The sequence below is a fragment of the Peromyscus californicus genome, unplaced genomic scaffold (genome assembly GCF_007827085.1).
Source record: "Peromyscus californicus insignis strain IS unplaced genomic scaffold, ASM782708v3 Scaffold_5__1_contigs__length_169319896, whole genome shotgun sequence".
NCBI classification, from domain to species: domain Eukaryota; kingdom Metazoa; phylum Chordata; class Mammalia; order Rodentia; family Cricetidae; genus Peromyscus; species Peromyscus californicus.
Window position 1 is genome coordinate 113,781,410 of NW_026294573.1, and position 25,041 is coordinate 113,806,450.

A 25,041-nucleotide genomic window follows, 5' to 3' on the forward strand; every position below is an offset into this window, starting at 1 on the left:
AATTAGCGCCCTTTTAAACCTTGGTCACAGAAAGTCTTTTAACAGTGAGCAACAGTCAATGTAAAGAGTTAATAACAGTTCAAATGACTATAAATGTTCAGCCCTAAATGGGACATTTATATCAACTTCAGAAAGGCTTAGGAAACATCATGGAAAAGGAGGGAGAAAGAATGCAAGAGCTGGAAGATGGGGAAGAGCACTGGGAAATGCTAACATCTGACATGGCTGCACTCATGAATTCAGAGCAGCTATGGGTTACCTGTATAACAAGACCAAACAAGTCAAAATTCAAACATGAATGAAACTGATGCACTATTGGCAACTGATGACTCCTGAGGGAGGAGGAACCATTTCTTTTGAGGAGTGTGGATACTGTTAAGCTGCCTGTGCTCATGCAGACAGCATTAACTGGACCCAATGGGTTGTAAAACACAAACAAAAACGCACAAGACACATAAAGTTGTGACCAAGAATATTAATACCTTTCTAGAACCCAATTTAATTAATTTCTGATAAACAACATCCCCCTCAGGGTTTCTCTGTGTAGCCCTGGCTGTCCTGGAACTCACTCTGTAGACCAGGCTGGCCTTGAACATTAGGCACCTGTCTCTGCCTCCCAAGTTGACAAACCTTAGGGGCTGGTAGAACGTTTCACTAGTGTGTGCAATGCCCTGAATCTATCAGCAGCCTTGGGGTGGAGGGAACCAACGGAAGTTTTATAGTTAACCAAAGAGAAGTATGAAAGGTAATCATGTCCGCCGCTCAAGTGTTATAACCACAGATTTAACCAACATCATCTCTAGATTTTATTTTCTCTGTAAGCACAGGTCGGAGGTCAGTGTTCAAATGTTGGTTCTCTCCTTGCTGCAGTGTGTTCTGGGGATCTAACTCAGGTCGTCAGGTCTGCACAAGTGTTGTGACCCACTGAACCATCTCATTGGTTCACATCTTTATTATAAAGGAAAACAAAACAAAATTCTAGGCTACTCCAGGCAACATAAGAAAACAGTCTTGAAAAAATAAGTAGTTTGCCAAAAATTGCAAATAATATACACAACTAGGGAACTATTATCATATAAATATCATAAAAATTTATAATGATAAAAGTGCTGATTTACAAAAGTACAAACACAGGAGCTGGAGCTATAGGTTAGTAATAAAAGTTTGCACAGCACACACGAGCTCTGGGGTCAATTCCCCCAACCCCTGGAATACACACAAAAAATGGATATTAACAGGTATATTTTAGAACAGGATCTCCCCAAAACAAAACAAACCCACCAACCAAACAAAAGCCTTACTCTCTAAAACTAAATGGACAGATGTGCTCCTGCTTGAGAGAACTATCAATTGTGATGCCAATGCTAATCAATGTAGTCCATCTAAATTTAAGTTCAGATGAGGATATGAAATACCTGAAGGTCCAACATGACTTTAACCAATTTACTGCAATAAGACGGCGGCAATCTACATCGTTTGTGCAAGATTGTTTCCAACTCAGAACTGGGCAACTCATCAAAGTGTAATTCCACAAACCGGTTCCTGAAGGCTCTAGACAGCACCTAGGCAATGTACAAAAATAAAATGTGTGTGCATGAAAGGCCTATTACCAATGAGCACATGACTAGATAGCCAATACAAAGTGATCGGCCCTAAAATCATACAAACATAAACAAAAGAGACTCAGCAGGTTTTATTTATGTATTTGTACTTCTGTCTATCTACCAATCTATCCATAATACATCTATCTATACATGTAACAATAAACAAAGAAAAAGAGGCCATCAATTTGACAGAGACTTGGGAGGAACATGGAAAAGGATGGAAGAAGAGATAATGGAAGTGGTTGGAAAGAGGAAAGGGAGTGATGTAATCACATTTTAATTAATATCTTATTTTTAAAAAGTACCTATTCATTTGATTTACAAAAATAGCAGCCCTGCTATTCACCATAAAAATGCAAAGAGAGACCAAAATGTCCCATTCCTAACAAGGAATTTGCCATTCCATATAATAATAAACAGATTTTGGAGGCAAATGTTACATACCTTTCTGCCTCCATAAAGCCCTGGGGGATTCTGAGTGGCAAAAAGCATGAAGCGGGGGTGTGCCCTAACAACTTCCTGTGTTTCTGTTATGAGCAATTCCCGGTTATCATCCAACAGTCTGTTGAGTGCCTCTAACACATCAGTAGGTGCCAAATTTAATTCATCCAAGACAATCCAATAGCCTTTTCTCATAGCATCAATAAGAACCCCTAGGAGGAAATGACAAGGATTAAAATATATATGTACAACCAAAAGTCCTACGCAATCATTACAACTCCAAGCAAATTACTCTCTGCAGCTAGTTGTGATCCTCAAACAATCTGTGATACTATTGATCCAAGAAATAAGACTTGCAATTGACATGGTTTTTTCCTACCCACAAGAGGAGCCAGGGTTGACAAATATCTCCTGTTTAACCTGTTAAATTTTCTCTCTCACATCTAGTTTTATCAAATCACCAAATTCTCATTATCTATTCCAAACCTCCCTCTTTACCCTATTCATTGAATCTCTACACCTTGTCTTGTTCAAAATTTGGCCCAATGCAGGAATTCCACCGTCCTATGAATTAGCCTTAACTATCTTCTATTATGATATAGTTCTTGTGCCTCAACTAGAAAAGACTTTAAAAATACGAACTGGGTCTAAAAGCATGAATATCTACATCCAAGCAGTGTAGTAACAACACTACCTTCACTGAAGACAAGCTTCCCGGAGGTGTCAGACGTGTAACAACCAATGTATTCTTGAATATCTGTGTGCTCATGATTGTTGATTCGCACACAGTGGTTGCCAGTAGCTGCAGCCAGCCACCGTATCAGACTTGTTTTACCAACTGATGTTTCACCCTGTATGAGCACTGGATAGGTTCTGTAAACATTAGTCAACAAAGCAATCAGAAAAAGAGACAAGAAGAGGAGGGAAGCTAAAAAGAGTACCTTCTTAAAAAGATACTCATGCATTGAGAAGGTTCTATGATTTTTGTTGTTGTGATTGTTGTGGTTTGGAGATAGGGTCTCACTACGTAGCTCCGGATGGCCTGGAACTTGCTATGTACACCAGGCTGGCCTTGAACTCACAGAGATCTGTCTGTTTCTGCCTCAGTGTGCTGGGATTAAAGGAGTGCACCACCATGCCTGGCTGAACGTATATACATGTGTGTGTGTGTGTGTGTGCAAAATTTTTGTCAACTACAATGCAAATCTCCAAAGTTACTTGAGGCAACTTGAATCCTGATTAAACTGGTTGAGAATCTCCTGTCAAAGCAAGAGGGAAGCTGGGGTTGGAGTAGGATTAAAGGCTTACAGACCATGCCCAGTCTTGAGATGATGGGTCTATAGGACAACTGTTTCTCAAAAAACACTAAGATGAGCAATTCCAACCTCTCTGGCAGTATTTGTAAGTAAAAGTGGAATTAATTGTTAGTCACTTACTTAATAATAAGTAAGAAGTGTTAATCAACAAAACAACAAAGCAACTTTACTTTCAATTTCTATTTTTGGATGTTTTTGTCTGCAAGCGAACGCGCATGTGCGTATGTATGCAAATCTACTGGACATGGGTGCTGGGAACCAGACACAAGTCCTCTCAAAGAACAGCAGGCAACAGGCACTCACAACCACTTAACCACCTCTCCAGAAACACAAAACAACTACAATGACGGTCAAAAATCACATCTTTAAGTCGTTCCCACCAATCACACAAGCACAACACAACCTAGGGCAATGATTTTAGAAAGCAGTAATTCAGTTAGCCAAGTGAGTCCCAGCAAAGCTCTGTCAAAGCTCAGGAAAGCAGGCTAAGTAACACCGTGTCTCTTGTAGGAACATCATAGCAGCTAGCAGGAGTGAAAACCCACACATACCCTGCGGAGACCACGCGGACTATATCTCTCAAGTTCAGCTTAACAGAAGACGTCAGAACATATGTTTCATCTATTGTAGGCTCCTTGTCTCCAACTGAAATCCAGTAGCCTTCAACCTGGATAAGGCGGCCACCTTTGGGTTCTGGAATAGGCTAAGAAGACAAAAGACTCTGAGAAATGACACAGTCCTATGTCAACTTTGGCATTCTTTCAGAGGGGAGTAAAATCCTTATTGAGAACACTACTTTGCTCTGGATGCTTCCAACAGAAAACCTGTGAGCTAAATATAAACACAAAATTACTTTCAAGAATGAAAACAAATTTTTTTTGAATTGGTTTTAACATTAGGTAAGAGTAGAAGGGTTTAGTTAAAAATAAAATACAGAATCAAAATATTTTTTCACATATGTGGTTCCACTCCCTCACCCACTAAAAGGCTCAATTTTTTTAAATCAAAAATATCTAACATTTTCTTCAAAAATGGGCCAGTACTGTAATGAGAGAAGAAAGAAGAGGTTTTACACTACTACATTCTGGATCACCCAGAGGACACAAAACTACCCTCCACAGAAACTGATCCTTTATGTGTATGCTGGCTCTTTTTCTTTTTTTGTTAACGTGACACAGGCTAGAGATATCTGAGAGGACGGTATTTTAATTCAGACTATGGTACATTTTATTTAATGACTGATGTGGGAGGGCCCAGCCCATTGTGAGTGATGGCATTCATAGTGGTCCTGGATGGTATAAGAAAGCAGGTTGACCAAGCCATGAGGCACAAGCCAGTAAACAGCACTCCTCCATGGTCTCTGCTTCAGCTATAAAGCGTAAACTTTTCTTCCCCAATTTGCTTTTGGTCAGTGTTTATCACAGCAATAGAAATCCTAAGACAACAGGTAATATGGGCAATGGCACAGCTATTCCAAGACGTCTGTAGGTTAAATTACACAAAGTAAACTTGAGAGGTTTTATCTTCTTATGTTTTTGTAGCCTCTAATGGTTAAGCATGTATTATTTTTAAAATGTTGAAACCAAATTAACGTCAAATTCCTGTCTTTCTCATCCTAATGAGCAAGCAATAAAAACAAGTTAGTGAAAGTTTCTCAGCTTCTTTAAGCCTGATGTTATTTTGTAACTTCCTATCAAACTCAAATGGTTGTTGCTTTTAACAGTATCCCCAACCTCTGTAACACCTGTGGTGGTTTAAAATGAGAATGGCCCCACAGGCTCATGTCTGAATGTCTGGACCCCAGTCAATGGAACTGTTTGAGAAGGATTTGGAGGTGTGGTCTTATTGGAGGAGGTGTGCCACTAGGAAGCCCATGCCAGGTGCAGGTCTCTGACTACTGCCTGTGGCTCAGGATGTACGGCTCTCGGTTATTCCTCCAGCACTGTACGTGTCTGCTTCCCACAATGATTATTATGGACTAACTCTCTAAAACTGTAAGCAAGACTCCAAGAAAATGTTTTCTTTCTTAAGAGTTGCCTTGGGCTGGAGAGATGGCTCAGGGGTTAAGAGCATTGCTTGCCCTTTCAGAGGTCCTGAGTTTATTTACCAGTACCCACGTGGTGGCTCACAATCATCTATAATGAGATCTGGTGCCCTCTTCTGGCCTTCAGGGATACATGCAGGCAAAACACTGTATACATACTAAATAAATCTTAAAAAAAATAAAAATAAAAAGAGTTGCCTTGGTCATAGTGTCTTTTCACAGCAATAGAGCACTAACTAAGACAAACCCCAATGATTGACTGATAATTAAAAAAAATATTCAAGTTATGGGTAGCCTAAATAAAAAGGCAGGTTAGAGACATGACACATAAGCCTGACAACTCGAGCTCAATCTCCAAAACCCATGTAAAAAGCTAGATGTGGTCATGATCATGAGCAATGCTCGAGCCCCTAGAGAGATGAGGAGTGCAGACAGGAGAATCAGCCAGCAGTTCACAAGCCAACTAGCCTGGAGGATTCAACACAGAAGCAGCATTAGAGAATTAGAGCCACCCTGACTCAGGTCAGGAGAAGGAGAAGGCCAAGTGCTGAAAGCTATCCTCTGAACTCTACATGCACACTGTGGCTCTTGTGTGCCCACACTCACACATAAAATTCATTAGTTTTTGTTTTACAGAAAGCTGGGGATAGGAATACAGCTCAGGGGTAAAGTACTTGACTACCATGAATGAGAGCCTGAGTTTGATCCCAGCAGTTCCCTAACCCAACCAGGAAAGCAACACAGTAATGTCCTTGTACAATGGCCTCACTATACAAAATAAGTGTCAGAATTCACCTCAATGAATCAATAAGCTCACACCAGAATTTAAACATATAAAATGAATACATACATTTACACTTTGCTTGGAAAGGGCTAGCTATAGAATTTAAATCTGAAATAAAAGTGAAATTTTCACCATCTAAGACATACATTGTTGGAACATGATCCAATAATGGAGATGTGTGAGGAGAATTCTAAGTGCTTGTGAGAAAACTCCCAGAAAACAAGTCTTGTGACCTCAGTTTCTTCAAAACAGAATTGTTCTTAGAATGTATTTTCATGCTCTTCCCAGGTGCAGTAAATAGGAGAGAGTTTACTTAGGATTATTCATTACAACTGGCTATTGTTATTAGTTTACATGCCTCTGTGGAAAAACATGTTTTGAACATGTGACTTGTCCTTGTGATTGTACACTTTACTCAGGTGACTCCTCTTAACTCTCAGAGTATAAATTGCTTGATGCTCTGAATGAAGTTGGCTACTGCATGAGATTTAGTCCACCTCATTTTTAGGCTCCATTCTCCCAGGTCACACTGCCTGTGTGTGTGGAGTAGTGATGATACACAAATACAGATCTACAGTCTTTTTAAATATTTTGCTACACGGAGCTGGAGAGATTGCTCAAGGATTAAGAGCACTGGTTTCTCTTCCAGGACCCAGGTTCAATTCTTAACACCTACGTGGTGGTTCAGAATCATCACTAACTCTAGTTCTAGGGGATTCAATGCCCTCTTCTGGCCTCCACATATCAGAAAAACAAGTGGTCCATAAACATACATGCAGGCAAATACTCCTAACACATGGAATGAAAAAAAAAGAAAGAAATATTCCTCAAATAGCTAAATATTCCTCAAATAGCTAAATATTCCTCAAATAGCTAACATGTGATAATTCTGCCTTGCTTCTATATTAAACAAGTTGAACACCAAAGAACACACCTGTTTCAGCAGACTTTTGACATTGCCAGAAATAATGTATTGACAGATGAGCTTCTGAACTATTGGGTGTGATGCCCTGTTGAGCTGTGTTAGGAAACCCAAACAAAAGCCCTAGAGAGAAAACAAATACAGATAAATACAAGTTGGACTTATCTGGGGAGTAAAATTTGACCTCCTCAACGACTCTGAAACCAGCTCTGTAGACTCTGGTTGGCCTTGAACTCAAGAGACCCGCCTGCCTCTGTGGCATTTAAGGCGTGTGCCACCACCACCTTGCCCAGAACAACTTTTAAATGTGATAAGGTGGTAGAAGAGCAGGGTAGCTCTTGTCCAGAATGTCACAGACAAACTGACTGACAAACACTGGCAGAGATGGCATTTGCAACCCGCCTCCCTCCCATTCATGGGGAACCCACCCACCCAGCTCCTTAGTCAGACAGTAGAAACACCTCATAGAGTGAGCGCTGGATGTTGCCACATGGGTTGGAAGCTGCAAACCGTAAAGCCCTGCAGAGGGTCCGAAGGCTGTAGTGAGGTCTGTGGCCAGTGCCATCCACCAATTTGGTCCCAGACTCTTTCCGCAAAGCAGTGTAGAAGCTATAAAGAGGATGAAGTTCAGGCAGTTTTATTAAACAGTAATTATTTTTCTGCTGTTTCTACCTCTCCATTGAAACTGCAAAGGCTATTTTCTTTTCTTTTCTTTCTTTTTAGTTTTTTTTAGTTAGACAAGGTTTCACTGTATAGCCCTGGAACTCACTCTGTAGACCAGGCTGCCCTTGAACTCAAAGCTCTGCCTGTTTCTGTCTCCGCTGGGATTAAAGGAATATACCACCGCTGCCCAGCATCCAAAGGCTATTTTCATAGAATAGAAATGGTCGAGCTTACATTCAACACCCTGCAGCATGCATCAAACATCTAAGCCTATACAAATCTGTTTTTCACATAATCTGAAGTTTCTCTTTCAAACACTGTAATGAGTATCTTTGCAAAATCAGGAAATGCAAGGTGCTACTTCATTAGCCAAAAGGAACCAATGGTAAGCGATAAACTTGTGTCTTGTAAGGAGAGTAACAAGTGAGAGACAAAGTAAGGAAAGATTTGATGCATATGCAGTGTTCCAGAGCAGACTCTTCCCAAGAGGCAAAGGAAGACCTACACACCATAAACAGAATTCCTGAGATTTCAAATAACACAGCTTTGTCTATCTTAGTAATGAGAAACTGTTACAAAGCAGGGAGACATGGGAACCCCTGGTATGTATTGTTAACACTGTTATCCTTCCCAAGAGAGAAGACTGAAATATGAACTCCACACTGCAGTTTTGTGACTGGTGATCAACTGCATGCACAAAAGAAACCAAACACAAATCAGATGAAATCCAAGTCCCTGTCCAATGGATGTACAAGGCAGTTGTTCTTTAAAGAAATCCCTATGACTGACACATTTTACATAACTCTAGTGTTTCATTTGATAAGTCTGTCTCACTTTTATGTCTTTTTTGCTTTATTTATTGTAGCTCCCTAATTACTATTTGCAACTGTAGAAATTCCATAAAAAGACTCAGGATTCTTTTGCTTTTTGTTTTGTTTTGTTTTTAAAAAAAAGGAGGGTCTCAGTAGCCCAGGCTGACCTTCAACTCATAGCAATCCCCAAGAGTCAGCTTTCCCAAGTGTCAGAATTACAAGCATGTGCCACTAAAGCTGGCTCTTACATTTTTGCATATCCCTAGCACCGATATACATATATATATATACACATACATACATATATATACATATATATATATATATAAAAGAATAGTTGTATGTATAAAAGAAACAAGTACAGACTCCCCCCCCCCCCCATACCATCTCCTCTCAGTAGGCTCTTGCAGCACCACTGTGAGGAGGGAACAGATGATGGAGACATGGGAGTGATGGAGGGGAGGAGCAGAGCTGTGCATGTGCTGTGGAGAGAGGTGGAACTGGTGAGGTGACAGCAGTGATGGGCGTGAGAGAGGGCTGAGGTCGATGGTGGATCAATGTCATTGCCCAGTGGGGTCAATAGGATGGTGCAGCAGCCTGGAGCTGATTCCGGCTCAGCCCCTGAACAAGCTGCCTGGCCGCAGCATCACCCTAGCTCAAGGCAACAACAGAGGCCTGAGATGAGGAACAGTTCACTTTCTATATTGAACCACTGTGTCCCATGATGCCACTGAGGGCCATGAGCAGGTCAGTGGCTCTAATGTGGCCAGGATCTGGGTTGACATCTGAGTACTGTGTTATCATCTAATGACATTCGATGCTCATGGCCTGTGCTGTGGCCTGAATTCATGTTGATGTCCGTAGGTCATGCTGCGCAGGGGACCATACTGATGTGAGTGGCCTGCAATGCCACCTGAGACCATGGTGGTGCCCAGGTCTGGGCTGGCATCAAGGGCCATGTCTGGGACCCAAGTTCTGCTACAGTAGGAATCTGAGTTGGTATCTGTGGCCTGTGTTACCATCGAAGGCTAAGTGGAGGTCCCTCGCCTGGGCTGCTGCCTGAAGCCATGCTGCCACCTGAGACAATGGTGATGTCCCAGTCCCTGTACCCACTGAGGGCCATGTCTGAGTCCATGGTCTTATTGCAGCCAGGTCTGTGTTGATGTCTGTGGCCCATGCTACAGCCTGATTCCACACTGATGCCTGTGGGCAATGCCACTTCTGCGGAGGGCCACACAGACATAAATAGCCTGCCCTGTCACCTAGGGCAATGGTAATATCCAGGCCCATGCTGCCACTGAGGGCCATATCTGCATCTGTGGTCTTACTGTGGCCCGGTCTGTGTTGATATCTGTGGCCCGTACTACCACTGAAGGCCACTTGGATGATCATGGTCCGAGCTGCAGCCTGAAGCCATGTTGAGGATAATGGGCTATGTTGCCGCTGGGGACCATACAGATCTGAGCGGCTTGCGCTGCCATCTAAGGCCATGGTGATGTCCCATTTGGTGCTGCCACAGAGGGCTATGTCTGGATTTGTGGTCTTACTGTGGCTGGGTGGATGTACAGGGATGCTGGGGCTGAAGCCTTGCTGATTGCCATGATCCCATGAGTCAGAGGACCAGAGTCAGAGTCTCTGGCCCCATTGCAACCTGGAGCCCTGTTCACAGTTTGTGCTGACACCATAAACAATGTGGAAGCCTGTATCTACGCTCCCTGGGACAGCAAAGAGCAATGAAGCTGTGTTGGTAGTGATACTGATGACTACAGACACACAGTTGAGAAAGAGGGACATGGAAGACTTCTGTGACAACCCTACCTCCACCCTATCCCCCCCTCTCCACCCAAAATAGTAACAGCTGAAACAAGAAGCCATCAAAGAACTCTGATAGGATGCTGAAGTGTCACTTTCCACAATAAATGGCTTCCAGCAGGGATTTGGAAGGGGAAGGACTCAGTTCTATTTAAGGGGCATGGCACTGAGAATATGACCACACTCCAGTGAGTATATTAAACACACAAAATGAACTTTCTTTTTCTTTGCTGGGGGGAAGTCAAAAGGGTAGAGGAGTGGACAGGGAAGGATTGTGAAGCAAATGTGATAGGGGTCTATGATATGAAAACCCCAAAGAAACAATAAAAACATTATGTTGGAAAATAAAAAAGAAGAAACAAGTATAATAGCTAGGCGTGGTGGCACATACCTTTAATCCTAGCACTCAGGAGGCTGAGGACAGCCAGGGCTACAGAGCACCTGCTTAGCATGTACAAGGCCCTGAGTTTGCTATTCAGTATCACCAAAGTTTCGGGGAATGGAGTAGAGGAACAAGCTATAAAATACTAAGTGAACAGATCATATTCTATTTCAACCCCTTTCCATATTATATTCCCTTCAGGAGAAAAGCAATTTTCTCAGAATGACAGGACAGTTTCTAGCTTCCCGAGTCAACACTATACCTCAGGCTGTCTGCACAAAACACTATGCTTCTTTCCACGTGGCCTCAATACATGAGAAAGAGACTCAAAGCACCAACCCACACCACAATTCAATTTACAGTAGCAAACTTACTTCTGGCTTTCATCAAGCTACTGTGCAAATTTTAAATAGGAAAGAGACACAGAGAAAGATGAAAGACAAGCAATTTACTATTTAGGAATTCAAATACTAAGCTGTTAAAATATAGAAGCAATCAAGAGAACAGCAGCTGTTTATTTTCATAGGTGGTATAAGTAGTTTCTTTAGGAAAACCTAAGGGAATTAATTCATATTAAAGTTTCAATTTCAAAGCAAATCCTTCTCCCAGTTTTCTCTGCACAGAAGCAATTTATGAAAATGGGTGTGTCTGCATGGAATGGACTTTTTAATGCTTGGAAGAAATCATGAAAAGACAAGCAAAAGAGAACCTACTTTACAATTCCTTGCACAGTGTTCTTGCTCACACTCAGTCCTTTCAGATAATCCACAATAAGAATTTGTAAGTCTTCTTTACTCTCTAATTCTTCTACATAAAGTTCTGTGAACCTGTAAGAAAATTATTAATCGTTTGTAAGAAATTAGAATGTCCCACATCATTCTCTAAGACAGTGTTTCTCAATCTGTGTGTCATGACCCCTTTTGGGGTTAAATGACCTTTTCACAGGGGTAGCCTAAGGCCATCAGAAAACACAGATATTTACATTACAATTCACAACAGTAGCAAAATTACAGTTATGAAGTAGCAACAAAAATAATTTTATGGTTGGGAGGTCACCACAACATGAGGAACTGTATTAAAGGATCACAATGTTAGGAAGGTTGAGAACCACTGCTCTAGGATGCAGCCTGGGCCTTTGCAGTCAACCTCTAGGCTTCTACCAGGCCCCTCCCATGTCATATGCAACTTATCTACCCAGCCAGACCCACCCCCACAGCACAGGATTGGATCAGGAAGCACACCTTGTACACCAGCCTAGTCCCATGTCCACCTGACTTCACTCTTCTGAAGCCATTTGAGTGTTCTAGGCCCATTCTCTCTTCTGTCCATATCAGATACAGAACTAATGAAAAAGTTCACATGCCTAGATCTCATCACAAAAACACTAACAATATGAGAGATTAGGACAGTAAGTATCTTATCTTCAAAACCTACCAGTCCTGTAGAGATGAAACCCAGGAGACAGAATTTAAAAGAACAATCATAAACTTGATCAAAGAATTCAAAGAGTTGGAAGAAGAAAGAAAGCGCTCCATGAAGTAATGGAGAATGAATGTAAGAAAAGAAAGTCCTAAGTGATGCCCACTAACACAAAAACATAAGGCTGACAGAAATGGTGAGCACAATACGGGACTTGAGAATGAAATTCAATCAGGAGACAGAAACACCAAAGAACTGAAAGTCTGACAAGTACACTGAATCAAGCAGATGATCTATCACCAGGACTGGAAGATGAAGTAGACAACCTGGAACCAAATAAGCAAAAAATAAAAAACATTTTTAAGAATGCAGGAAAAGGAACACACAGGAAATGAGGAACACCATGAAAAACAACCTGGGAATTATAAGCACAGATTAGGGAGACGAACCACAATCAATGACATAGCCCAGATTTTGAAGAAGACAATAGAAGAAAATGTACCTCAACTTAAGATACACCTATACAATAGAAGAAGCACATAGAACACCAAATAGACAAGACTAGAAAAGAAAATCCCCATGGCCTATCATTTTTAAAAATCTGAACAAATGTAACAAAGAAACAGCATTGAAAGCTACAAGAGAAAAAAAAATGAAAGTCAAGTTATTTATAGAGAAAAACCCATCAACTGATTTTGAAATGATTTTTCAATGGAAACTTGAAAGACAGAAGAGCCAGGAGCAATGCATTCCAAATTCTAAAAGACTATGACAGCCAGTCTAGAGTAGTACACCAAGCACAACTACCTACTGTGATTGGAGGGGAAAGAAAAACATTATATGATATAAATAGCCTAAAAAACCCTAACATCTGTCAGGCAGTGGTGGCACATGCCTTTAATCCCAACATCCAGGAGGCTGAGACATGTAGATCTCTGTGAGGTCAAGGCCAGCCTAGTCTACAGAGTGAGTTCTAATAGCCAGGGCTGTTAAGAGAGAAACTCCATCTCTAAAAACAAAAACCAAAGAAAAACCAAACCACCAAAACAAAACAAAACCTTTACAATATTCAAAAAACTAAACCCAAAGAAAATCCACGAAGCAGTATTTTGGGCTGATGAGAGGAATGAGCATAGCAGACAGAGACTGTAAAAAGAAACATGAAGCTACTGTAAGTACTAAAAACAAAATACCACTGAGAACATTTAGTATCATACCAATAACCAATGAACTAGGTACACAGCCTAGAATCAACCCGCAGAAGCCACATAAATAATAAACAATAATAGAGAAGGATTCTCCAATGCGCTACAAGCCATAGAAAAGAGAAGTAACAAATAAGGAAACCAAGATTCCTCTAACAAGAGACCAATGAATTTCAACCACCGTTTGAAGTTTGGTTATGTCAATACTACCAGTAAAGAAAACAAAATCCATACCTGTTTCTAATTCCTGGTGGGAGATTTCTTTTGCCCACATCAGTAGCTGGATTCATGCATGCAAATAAACGAAAATCAGGGTGCCGAACCAGTGGCTCTGTTAAAGAGAAAATTAGAAAATTTCAACAACTTTCAGCTAAAGAGAAAATTAGAAAATTTCAACAACTTTCAGCATTCAAAAGTTTTGCCACAGGACCCAGGGTCAATGCAGAGACCAGCTGATGCTGACTGTTCCACCACCCACGTGATTTCTGAAGTAAGGTCACTTCTCAGGCAGACAGATAGCATGGGTAGGTACATGCGCAAACACACACACACACACTCACTCACGCAACCCTACCCCTCTCTCTAGTGTGTTTGTTTGTTTACTTTTAATTATTTTTTTTTATTACCTAAGACCTATGTGTGTATTTATTTGGACAGTGTCTGCATATCTACAACTAAAATACCTTCACAAATTACATTATTCTTCTTTGCATTCCCCAGAGCACCTAATAATAGCTCAATATACTTCCACAGGAACTTTTTACCTAAATAATAAATCCCACTGGAGGACCAATGTAATATGTCTAGCCAAAAGAATCTCACTTTTAACTGACCAATACTTGGTGCCAAGTCAAACCCCAAGGGGATTAAATGCTACCTGTGTCTCCTCGATCAAGCAAAACCAGAGAGCCAGAAGATCCTTCAAGTAAACCACTCAGACACTCCAGTGTTTCAGGAGCAGCCAGATTAATCTCATCCAGCAAGATCCACTCTCCTTTCTTTATAGCCTGAGCCAAAGTACCCTGGAAGATCACATATTTCAAATAAAGGCACAGTTAGCAAAGTAAGGTCAAGAACAGAGGCAAGGGCATATTTTTCCCACGAATGAACCTATACTTTAAATGACAAATGCAGGCAGTTGGCAGTGTTAGACCAAGTAAACTGTAAATGTCCAAAATGGTCAACTCTCTTTAAGCCTACAAAGTAGGATGATACAAACAAGAGTTATATGGATGAACAAGTAAACATACAACAAATTCAGATGATGGAAAACATCCAATTAGATACTAAAAGCACCCAAGCCAGGGGTGGTACCACATGCCTTTGATCCAAAATCTCTCTGAATTCCAGGCCAGCCAAGGCTACACAATGAGACCCTGTCAAAAACAGACAAACAAAAAAGCACCCCAAAAAATCATACCAAGACCCCTAAATTTCCAAATCAAGAATGTATACAGTTTATAATTCACAGCCTATCACAGAGTATATCAAAGACTATCAAAATGAATATTTATTCAGCTCTGTATCACTGATGCTTATTTTAATCAAGATGGTACTTACCCATAGCAAATAAGAGATGACCATGGTCTGGAACCAAAACTAGGCACTGATCAAACCACACCATTTTCTCAAATGCAGACAGTCACACAGACAACTAAGCTGGAGCTTGTACTCTGTCCCATCATACGAAGGTGAAGTAACAGAGTACACTATCCTCAACTAAATATTCCCTGTGCTCATTAAAACCCTAAATAGTGGGAAGAACACTGTTTCACCTTACATTGTCTAGTAACAGCAGGAACAACAAAGACAGTACAAATAATAACGCTTCACAGACTTTATTCTCCTTCAGACCAACATCTATCAACCTAAATAATAAATAAAAATACCTCCACAAATGCAAACAAAAGGGCATTTTCCGTCATTTTCATTTGTTGCTGGGCATGGTTGAGTCTGAGGCCAAATGCTTCCCATTTCTCCTTCAGAAGTAGGCCTAGGAAAGAATATAGACAAGATCTCCTTAAACTTTGAAGTGTTATGGTTTGAGTCTGAAATGTCCCCCAAAGGCACGTTTTTTCAATGCATGCTCCTTATCTAAAACCACTCTTTAAAACTGAGATTTATATTTGTTATTTTTTTTTTTTTTTTTGGTTTTTCGAGACAGGGTTTCTCTGTGTAGCTTTGCGCCTTTCCTGGAACTCACTTGGTAGTCCAGGCTGGCCTCGAACTCACAGAGATCCGCCAGGCTCTGCCTCCCGAGTGCTGGGATTAAAGGCGTGCGCCACCACCGCCCGGCTATATTTGTTATTTTTAAGTGTTGTGTGTGTGTATGTCAGTGTGGGTGCCCACAGAGACCAGAAGTGTCAGAATCTCCTGGAGCTGGAGTTTCAGATGGCTGTGAGCCAGCAGACAGCGGTACTGAGAATCGAGGTCACGTGCTTTTCCAGAGCCATAAGACTCTTCACCACTGAGCCAGCTCTTTTAGAAGGCCATGGAACCTTTAAACAGTGAGGGCTAGCTGGAAAGAAATAGGCCTCTTAACAACAACCCTTTAAAAACGAAACCCTGGCCCTGACTTACAGCTGCTCTCTAGAGTTGGCAAGATGGCTCAGTGAAGAAAGGCTCTTGTCACCATGCCTGACAATCTGAGTTCCAACCTAGGAACCCACGTGGTGGGAAGAGAGAACTGACTTCCAGCTGCTCTCTGCTGTGAGGGTCACTCTGGTGTGACCAACTATCACCTTATTCTCCTATTGCCACAGATGGGACTGTCCTTGCTGGCTGCCACACCTCCTCATCCCGATGGACTGGAATTAATCTTAAATCACAAGCTAAAATAATCTTCCCTCCCTTAAAGTTGTCACATAATTTGACTAAGTAATACAAAAGTAAATAAACATGCTGTATACAGATAAAGTATGACTTTCAAACACAAAACCATAAAATTTGTGAAACACACGAATGTTAAGCATCTTAGACAAAGTGTTAAGGGACAAAATCCAAATACTTAAAAATGCTAACCACGTGCCAGTCACCATTAGCTCACTGGTACATGTACTCCGTAATGCATTTCCCCTTAGAAGCAGTCGATGTTACTTCCATTTCACAGGCGAGGAAGCAAAGTGAAGACCACTAAGCTTCCCAAAGCTGGCTTACCACGGAAGCCAGCTCTTCTCAGATCAAATGTCATCCTGATTACTAGGCAGTGCTGTACACCAGCACCGTCCAGCTGCCTTAATAGAACCGTGTCTACAAGCACGGCAGCAGGAACACTTCAAACTAGTCACCTTTGCCTGAAGACCCACGAAGTCCCACCTCTGTCTTTTTTACTGAACTCTTCTTTTACACCTGCCAAATGAGCCCCAGTGTCACGCCTTTCACGTTCTTACCTGGCCGACTCTCCCGTCCTTCCTTGGCAATAGCTGACTTCTGTACGTGTTGCATTAGTCTGAGGAGATCATGCCATCGTTTCTGCCTGTAGCACGTCTGAATGTGTCCCAAAAAGGTAAAATTTTGTTTTTTGGAAAACGTCTGGACAAAGAGTTCCTCAAATGCCTCTCGTAAGGGCAGCCAAATAAGCTTATGGTCTACTGGCTTGAACCTTTAAAAAAAAGTAAAAGTGATTCACAAATTAATGAAGCAGAAACTAGGAAACACAATACAAACTAATCAAAATCAGAAATATGTCTAACACTGAGAATTTCTTAAGTTTTCAGCTGTGATCTACTTTCAAGTGTCTAACAGATTTATAATGATTAAATATTTTAGATTAAAAGTACTATGAAAAGTTTCAAATTCCTAACTGCACAACAAAAGATATGTTATTTATTTAGTAAAATAAAAAATCACATTTAAATGAACATGTATGGAACTTGGTGACAAACCATGGTTCAAGAAGTTTTTATGGGTGGCAGATGCAAGCCCTGGTGGCCCAGGGACAAGTGCTACTCTCAGCTTTGAGCAGAGAAACATGGTGCAGAGAATGGTGGATAAAAAAGGGAATGTCAAACTTTTTTCACTAACATATTGCTAGGCATTCTTTTACTTCATTTATTCAGTAAAATGCATTGAGTATCTTTCATTTGCTAGGCTCTGAATCAGCACCACCCACAAGGTCTTGTCTTATGTAGCTTATAACTTAATCAGAATGCTAACACAGAAAACATTCCTATAAACCATCAGACAGTGGCTTAGGTACTATGGTTTATACTAACACTAACTACAGCAAAGGAGTAAACAAGAAGGGTACCGGCAATGTATACTGCAGTGATAAATGCTCTCCCGAAGAGGGGACATTTGAAAGAGGCTTAAATCAAACAAGGAAGAAAACTAAGCAGGAATCTGTGAGAGACAGAAGATGCCACTCCAGAATAGTGTATAATGTAATACATGGCTGAACCTAGTACCCAAAAAACAGTTAAGTCAACACAGGTTTCAAATGATTGAAAAAGGAAAAGGAAACTGTGGCTGGATTTCACTCAGCTCCACCAACAAGGAGAGTGAACCCGTTTTGGAGAGGTGCCAGAGTTTGTTATGAATACCTTGCTGGCCAAAATAGACCTTCTGATGTGTTCTAAATGTTCTGAGACGACAACAGAGAATTTGAGGAAGACAGTGACAGGAACTGCTATGACTTAAGGCAGCAGTTCTCAACCTGTGGGTTGAGACTGTGAGGGTCACATATCAGATATTTACATTATGATTCAGAACAGTAACAAAATGACAGTTATGAAGTAGCAATGAAATAATCTTATGGTTGGGGTCAGCATGACATAAGGAACTGTATTAAAGGGTCGCAGCATCAGGAAGGTTGAGGTCCACTGCCTGAAAGGGATGACTGTAACTGAAATGGAAAGACTCCAGTGAAGAGAAGCAAAGCAACAAGACCACAGCACGGGACCAGGTCAAAGACATAAATAACACACACGTCATCTAAAGAAAACTCCTGTCTTACAGACACTGTGGACTGGACCAGACCCAACTAAGGCAGCACTGTACTAACCAAGAGCACAGACCATCAAGACAAGGCTGGCTTTACATTCTGGATTAGCTACTACCTTGAACAAGTGACATCACCCTAGCCCTCACAGTTCTCTCAAGTGCACAGGGAAGAGTCTGTGCACCAGAACTGTTAAGAACGCAAAGACAGCTGGGCATTAGTGGCACACGTCTTTAATCCCAGCACTCAGGGAGGCAGAAGCAGGCGGATCTCTGTAAGTTCAAAGCCAGCCTGGTCTACAAAGCGAGTTCCAGGACATCCAGGGCTACACAGAGAAACCTTGTCTTAAAAAACCAAAAAAGAATAAATAGGTATGTATGATATACACTGGGTCAACATTTGGGAATTCATCTTAAAATGGCTACAACAAAGGAATAGGACTCTCCACACTGATACATGAAAGAAAAGAAAATATAAAACAGAAAACAGCCTGTGCTAAGATATGAAAATAAATGATGCAGGGTTGGCCTGAGTGAGTTCACACATTCATTCGTCTCTTTTCAATGTTATTTAAGAATGGCCTGTGCATGGCAAGGAAGTTAAGGGTTGGTCATTTTATTTATCTTTAATTTTCTTCCGTCTTTTTCTTCTCTTCAGTCTCAATTTCTCCCAAAGAGAAACTTCCCTGCTTTACCCACTGGGTTCTTCTTCCGATGTCTCTCAAGCCTCTTCCCAAGTCTTAGTGATATGATCATGTACTCTATATTTTACTACTTTATGCCAGACACTTTCCTCCTGGGACTTCTGTTCCAACTACACCTCCTATCCTTCTTCCACGCAGTTTTTAAGCTCTCTCATCCCCACCCTCGTGGAATTTGATTTTCTCTTCTCACAAGTAATATAAAGATGTGTGTGTGTGTGTGTGTGTGTGTGTGTGTGTGTGTGTGTGTGTGTGTTGCCTACCAGAAGCCCAATTTAAATAAGACAAAAATTAAATGAGAGGGTAGAGGATATATACAGCTCTACAGAGTGGAGTGTTTGTCTAACACCAAGAAAACCCAGAGTTTCATTTTTAACAATGGGGGTCAACGACATTTTCATTTAAAATTAATCAAAAAACAAAGGTCTAGATAGGGTATTGTGTCACAGGCCTATAATCCCAGTATTTGGAAAGTAGAAGAAGGAGAATACTGAGTTTAAGGCCAGCCCAGGGCCAGCCTGGGCTACATAGTGAAACCTTCTCCAAACAACAACCAAGAACCAACCAAACAAAAGAATCAGAGCAACTAAGAGCTGGGAAACACAAACTGCACTCCAAGAGTAAAGAAAACAATATTTAAGATAAAGAAAAAAAAGAAACAAAGAAAAAAAATCTCAGATTTGGGAAGGAAGGTATGGGAAGTTAGACAGTGTGGTTATGAGAGGAGTTAGAAGGTTATTATGTTCAAAACACACTGTATAAAATTCTCACAGAATTAAAAAGATTGTTTAAAAGGGGGGAAAAAAAACCCAAAGAGCATTGGGGTAATAAATACAAAGACTGACCATCAGAAGGTAATCTCAGTATAAATAACCTGAAATGCTTTAAAGCTCTTCATTTTAAAGTACCTTTACATGTAATAAATTTCTTTTACAAAGACAGATTTGTAAACCACTCATGCCTATAGAAACCTTACATATTTAATACAGTATTTGTTATATTTAAATGTATTCAGCGTGGCTATAAAACATGAAACTAATTATACATCCTAGGAATAGGATATCATCATCTTCTTTCTGTTAAAGATTTATTTATTTATTATGTGTACAGTATTCTGCCTGCATGTATGCCTGCACACTAGAAGAGGGCACCAGATCTCATTGTAGATGGTTGTGAGCCACCATGTGGTTGTTGGAAATTGAACTCAGGACCTCTGGAAGAACAGCCAGTGCCCTTAACCTCTGAGCCATCTCTCCAGCCTAGGATAATACCATATCTCGTTGACTACTACTGAATTTTGTTTCTCATTTCTGTATTTGTTTTCAAAATTACTTTTGGCCTTCTCATTTTATACACAATGATTTTTAAATAAGGTAGTCACACAAATTAAAAGACCTAATTACAGAAAATAAGTCATGTTTCCACCTACACAAAAATGTAACGTTTTCCTTTGGTAACAGAGTAGTGCGTTAAACACAGGGGGAAAAAAGATATCTTCTATTTACCAAGTTGGAACCAGACAAAACTATAGTTTAAGATGCACTGGTTCAAATTCTTCACTGCCATCAGGGTATAGACAGACTTCTATATGCTCGATATATTGGTGTACTTACCTTTTATAAGCAAGGCACTAGAGGGTTAAACCCTCAGAACAATAGGGAAAAGATAGAACAAAACCATCCTCCTTACCATGGCTGGCATACTACCAATTCTTAGAAGAGAAGGACTCAGGCCACATTCAATGATGCAAGACTAATGTCATTTGTGTTAAGAATACTCATAAACTGCAAACTGCTGAAGACACATTTAAACAAAAACATATCTAGACATCTTTAGATAAAAGTAGATAGTATTATAGACATGCCTGGTTAAAAAGCAGACCTGCAAAAACATTTATGTAGACCAGGGATTAAGACTCTAAAACTGCCTCCTTGGATCAACAGAAGCATTGGGTGACATAAACCTTCTGCTTTTTTTAAACGTTCTCCATTAAGAGCATTAACTTTGAGGCAAGCCTGGTAGCACAGGCCTTTAATCTTAGCAGGGGTTGGTGGCTCTCTGAGTTCAAAGCCGGTCTGGTCTACATAGTGAGTTCTAGGCTAGCCAAGACTACAGAGAGACCCTGCCCCAAAAAACAAAAGAACAATAAATAACTTATGTATTTATTTAATAATTGAAACATTCCATTGAACACAAGGACTTCAAGTGTCATTTAATTTAAGAGGGGCCAATGAGATGGCTCAGTGGGTAAAGGTACTTGCTGCCTAACGTGACGATTTCAGCATTCAGAGGGTATGAGAGAAAATGAACTCAGGTAAATTGTTTTCCTGCTGTGGCAGATATGCACCTCCAAGCACACACAAATAAAATTAATCTAATACTATGCAATGCAACTTGTTTTCTGCCTTCCACATGTGCCCGATGGCACACATGTGCCCTCAAGCTCATACACCGACAAATTAGTCCAATGCTGTGCTGCCCACCAGGCATAGCGGCACATGTCTTTTGTACCTTTAGTCTAGAGAGGCAGAGGCAGGCCGATGAGTTAGAGGCCATCTCGGTCTATATGGTTAGTTCCAGGCCAGCCAGGACTATACATTGACACCCTGTCTTAAAAAACCAACTATATTATGATGGGGGGAGGGGCCCAGGTCTTTGCATAACCTCCAAGCAGGACAGATTTGACTTTTGTAGGAAAACAGTATTCTCCAGTTCTAGTTGTAAACACAATGTAGTATTTCATAGTTTTTGAACCACACTGACCCTCCAAGTAAGTCTGCGGTGTCGCTTTGTTGATTCATATTGACAACTCTCAAATGATGACCTTTAAGAAACAAAGGAAAAGAATTACTTCAGACATTTAAAGGAGCCAGATCGTGATAGTGCATGCCTTCAATCCCAGGCAGACCGCTGTGAGTTCCAGGCCAGCCTGGTCTACAAAGTGAGCTCCACACCCGTCATGGCTACATAGGGACAAGTTTTTTTCAAAAAACAGGGAAAAAAAAAAAGCTTAATGAAAAATTACAATGCATTCCTTAAGAAGGCAGAGCAAGTTTTCACAAATGCATTTTCTTTGACCTTCTCAATTAATTTCAGAAGTCTTAGAATTCATAAAAATTGTAACCAACAAAAAGATCCTCCAACTGGGTGATGGTGGTACACATCTTTAATCCCAGAACTCTGGAGGCAGAGGCAGGTGACTCTGTTGAATTTGAGGCCAGCCTGGTCAACATAGTGAGTTCCAGGACAGCCAGAGCTACATAGTGAGACCCTCTCTTGAAAACACAAAAACCAAAAAGCAAACAAACAAACAAAAAGATCCTTCAATAAACTGATGCCTATAAATTAGGACTAAATCAATATCCAGAGTGTAAAATGCTACTTGGCCATCTAATAAACTAAATTAAGCACAAACAGCACAAATATAAGCATGTCTCGCTACCTACCTGTAATGTTATCCAAGAAGGCAGAGGCAGAAGGATCACCAGACTCATAAGCAGGAGGTCAACCTGGGCTCCACAAGAAAAGAAAAGCAATATGTGTGGCATATATACATCTGAGTATAATTTTATTTATTTTGAAACAATATATACATATATGCATGCCTGTGCTTGTGTGTATATAGACAATAAAGTAATTAAGATAAAGCCAATCTGTTAATAGTGGTTATTTCCAAGAAAACCAATTGTAAGTAGAGTAAGTCCACTTTAAACTTTAATATCCTTAGATTTACTATTTAAAAGAAAAACATAAAACCAGGCATGGCGACGCATGCCTACAATCCAAGCACACAGGCAGTTAAGGCAAGAAGAGCCCAAGTCTGAGGCCAGTCCTACAGGTTAGGGCCTATGCCCTCCTCTTGGCCCCCAAGCCTCTCAGGTACCTGTGGCACGAGCCAAGTGCTGGACAGCAGACGTTTTCCCAGCTCCGGTCTCTCCCACTAACAACACAGGCTCCCCTTGACTGACACACACTGCAAGCTGCTCAAGGAGAACGGAGGACGGGCGAGTAGCAGCCAAAGTGCACTTCTTCCTAGGAAGAGGAAAGGTTGGTCGACAAGCGAGCCAGGCCAGGCAGGACGCCGAAGCAGAATGGTAAGTTTCAGGGCAGCCAGGCCATCTAAAAATATCCTACTTCACACGTAATAACCAGGAATGTAGCTCGGTATACAGTGCTTGCCTAGCTTGTGCAAGTCCCAGAAGTGAAATAAAGGAAATAAAAGGGAAAAACAAACATGTGAGCTTCAAGCTTTTCTTAGTGTTGGATATAAAAACCAACCCAAAGGAAAGTGAGAAAATATCCCAGAGTAATTGTCTTCATATTGTACCACATTCTTAGAACATACAAACTACAAATCTACGCTGCTCTGCAAACACTAAACATTCGTTCAGCTGGTACAGGTCACACATAATGAGGTAACAGCTGTGGTTAAGATGCTAGGTTCTGCACACCCAAGCCTAAGACATAACCTGCATTGCACATTCTTGAACAAGTCACTGTCTACATTAGCCTCAATTCCTCACCTACACAGGGGCTGGAGAATGGCTCAGGGTTAAAGCTATTTACTGTCCATGATGAAAGCCTAACAACCAGAGTTTGATCCCTTGAAACCAAAGTGGTGGAAGGAAAAGAAATGACTCCCCAAAGTGGTCCTGTGATCTTTACACTGCATGCCATAGCACACAAAACCACATACACACATCATACAGATATACAACAAAATAAATGTATCTTGGAAGTATTCAAATAATAATACATAATTATAACATGTTAAAACTGTCTTCCCCCGAAGTTGAGTCTAAACAGAATCTGTGAATATGACTTGAGACAGAACAAGGGAGATTTAGTTAAACTAAGGTCATATTACATTGTGGTGGGCCTTTACTTCAATGGCTAGTGTGATTGACTACAACTCAAATAGCACAATGTCAAAAACACATTTCTAATACACATTATTTAGAATTTTATATGATACTAGCCATCAAGGAATTTACACACCAGTATAGCCTGATGTCCACTTGAGCTTTATTTCACTAAATAAACTGTAGTAAATCAGATCAAGGACCCCTATTAGTTCCAAGCTGCTAGCGGCTATTAAGATCCAGTTCCCAGAACCTATTTTGGGAAATGATTATTCCTCAACATGCATCTAACTGGAGGAATATGGCCCAGGCATGCTTTGTTCAGATACAACATGCAGACTTGTGAACTCTACTTACTTCTGTATGTGAACAGCTTCACTCTGTTTCCGCAAAAGCCGCACTCGACCTACTTGAACATCTAACTCATTAATGACAATTTCCGGTTTATAAAGTTTACAGAAAAATTCAGCCTGTGGGAGAGAAAGATTTCAACTAAGTTAAAAACCTGCCTGCTTTTAAAACATTTCCTTAGCCAAAGTACCTTAAATGTACCCTTCTCATCAGCCCTCCACCATGAAAGCAGTGTCTACTTCCAAGAAACCCAAGTTAGCATTATATCAAGGGTTTCTTTTACATTCCAAGTTTTTTAAATGCTTATTTAAACCCTGACCACACATCCAAGAAGTGGTACCAAAGACAGTTAGTGTTAATTGCCAACCTGACTGAATTTAGCATTACCCAGAAGACAAAGTCTCTGGCCATGCCTGTGAAGACAAGGATTGTCCTGATTATGTTAATGGAAGTGAGAAGATCCATCTTGACTCTGGGCAGGACTATTCTCTGGGTAGGTGCCTGACTGCATAAATGAAGGCAAGCTGAATATCAACCTTACAGTACTCCTTGCTGGCTCTTGACTGTAGACGCACTCTGACCAGCTCTCCCAAGCTCCTGTCTCTGTCATTTTCCTGCCTTGAAGGGGCTCTCACCGGGCACTGTGACCAAAATAAACCCTTCCTCTCTGAAGTTGCTTTGTCAGGGGACTGTATCATAGCAACAGGGAAAGAACTATAACGGAACCTTTCACTCACTCAAATAAGCCTTAGGCCTCTGCCTAGATAAACTGAACACACTGACAT

The 25,041-nt window shown here is 40.8% G+C and overlaps 1 protein-coding gene across 1 annotated transcript in view; it reads right to left on the reverse strand.

Moving 5' to 3' along the window:
• The window catches only part of Mdn1 (midasin AAA ATPase 1), a 147,377-nt gene that overhangs the window by 92,874 nt on the left and 29,462 nt on the right, over nucleotides 1-25,041 (reverse strand). Inside the window, exons 13-26 of the mRNA XM_052714956.1 lie at nucleotides 24,263-24,375; nucleotides 22,927-23,075; nucleotides 21,807-21,867; nucleotides 16,794-17,005; nucleotides 15,294-15,397; nucleotides 14,282-14,426; nucleotides 13,639-13,735; nucleotides 11,494-11,607; nucleotides 7,573-7,720; nucleotides 7,124-7,234; nucleotides 3,913-4,064; nucleotides 2,740-2,918; nucleotides 2,049-2,257; nucleotides 1,416-1,562 (exon numbers count right to left, since the gene is read on the reverse strand). Coding sequence (XP_052570916.1) covers nucleotides 1,416-1,562; nucleotides 2,049-2,257; nucleotides 2,740-2,918; nucleotides 3,913-4,064; nucleotides 7,124-7,234; nucleotides 7,573-7,720; nucleotides 11,494-11,607; nucleotides 13,639-13,735; nucleotides 14,282-14,426; nucleotides 15,294-15,397; nucleotides 16,794-17,005; nucleotides 21,807-21,867; nucleotides 22,927-23,075; nucleotides 24,263-24,375 — 1,941 coding nt within the window. The remainder of the gene's footprint in view (nucleotides 1-1,415; nucleotides 1,563-2,048; nucleotides 2,258-2,739; nucleotides 2,919-3,912; nucleotides 4,065-7,123; nucleotides 7,235-7,572; nucleotides 7,721-11,493; nucleotides 11,608-13,638; nucleotides 13,736-14,281; nucleotides 14,427-15,293; nucleotides 15,398-16,793; nucleotides 17,006-21,806; nucleotides 21,868-22,926; nucleotides 23,076-24,262; nucleotides 24,376-25,041) is intronic.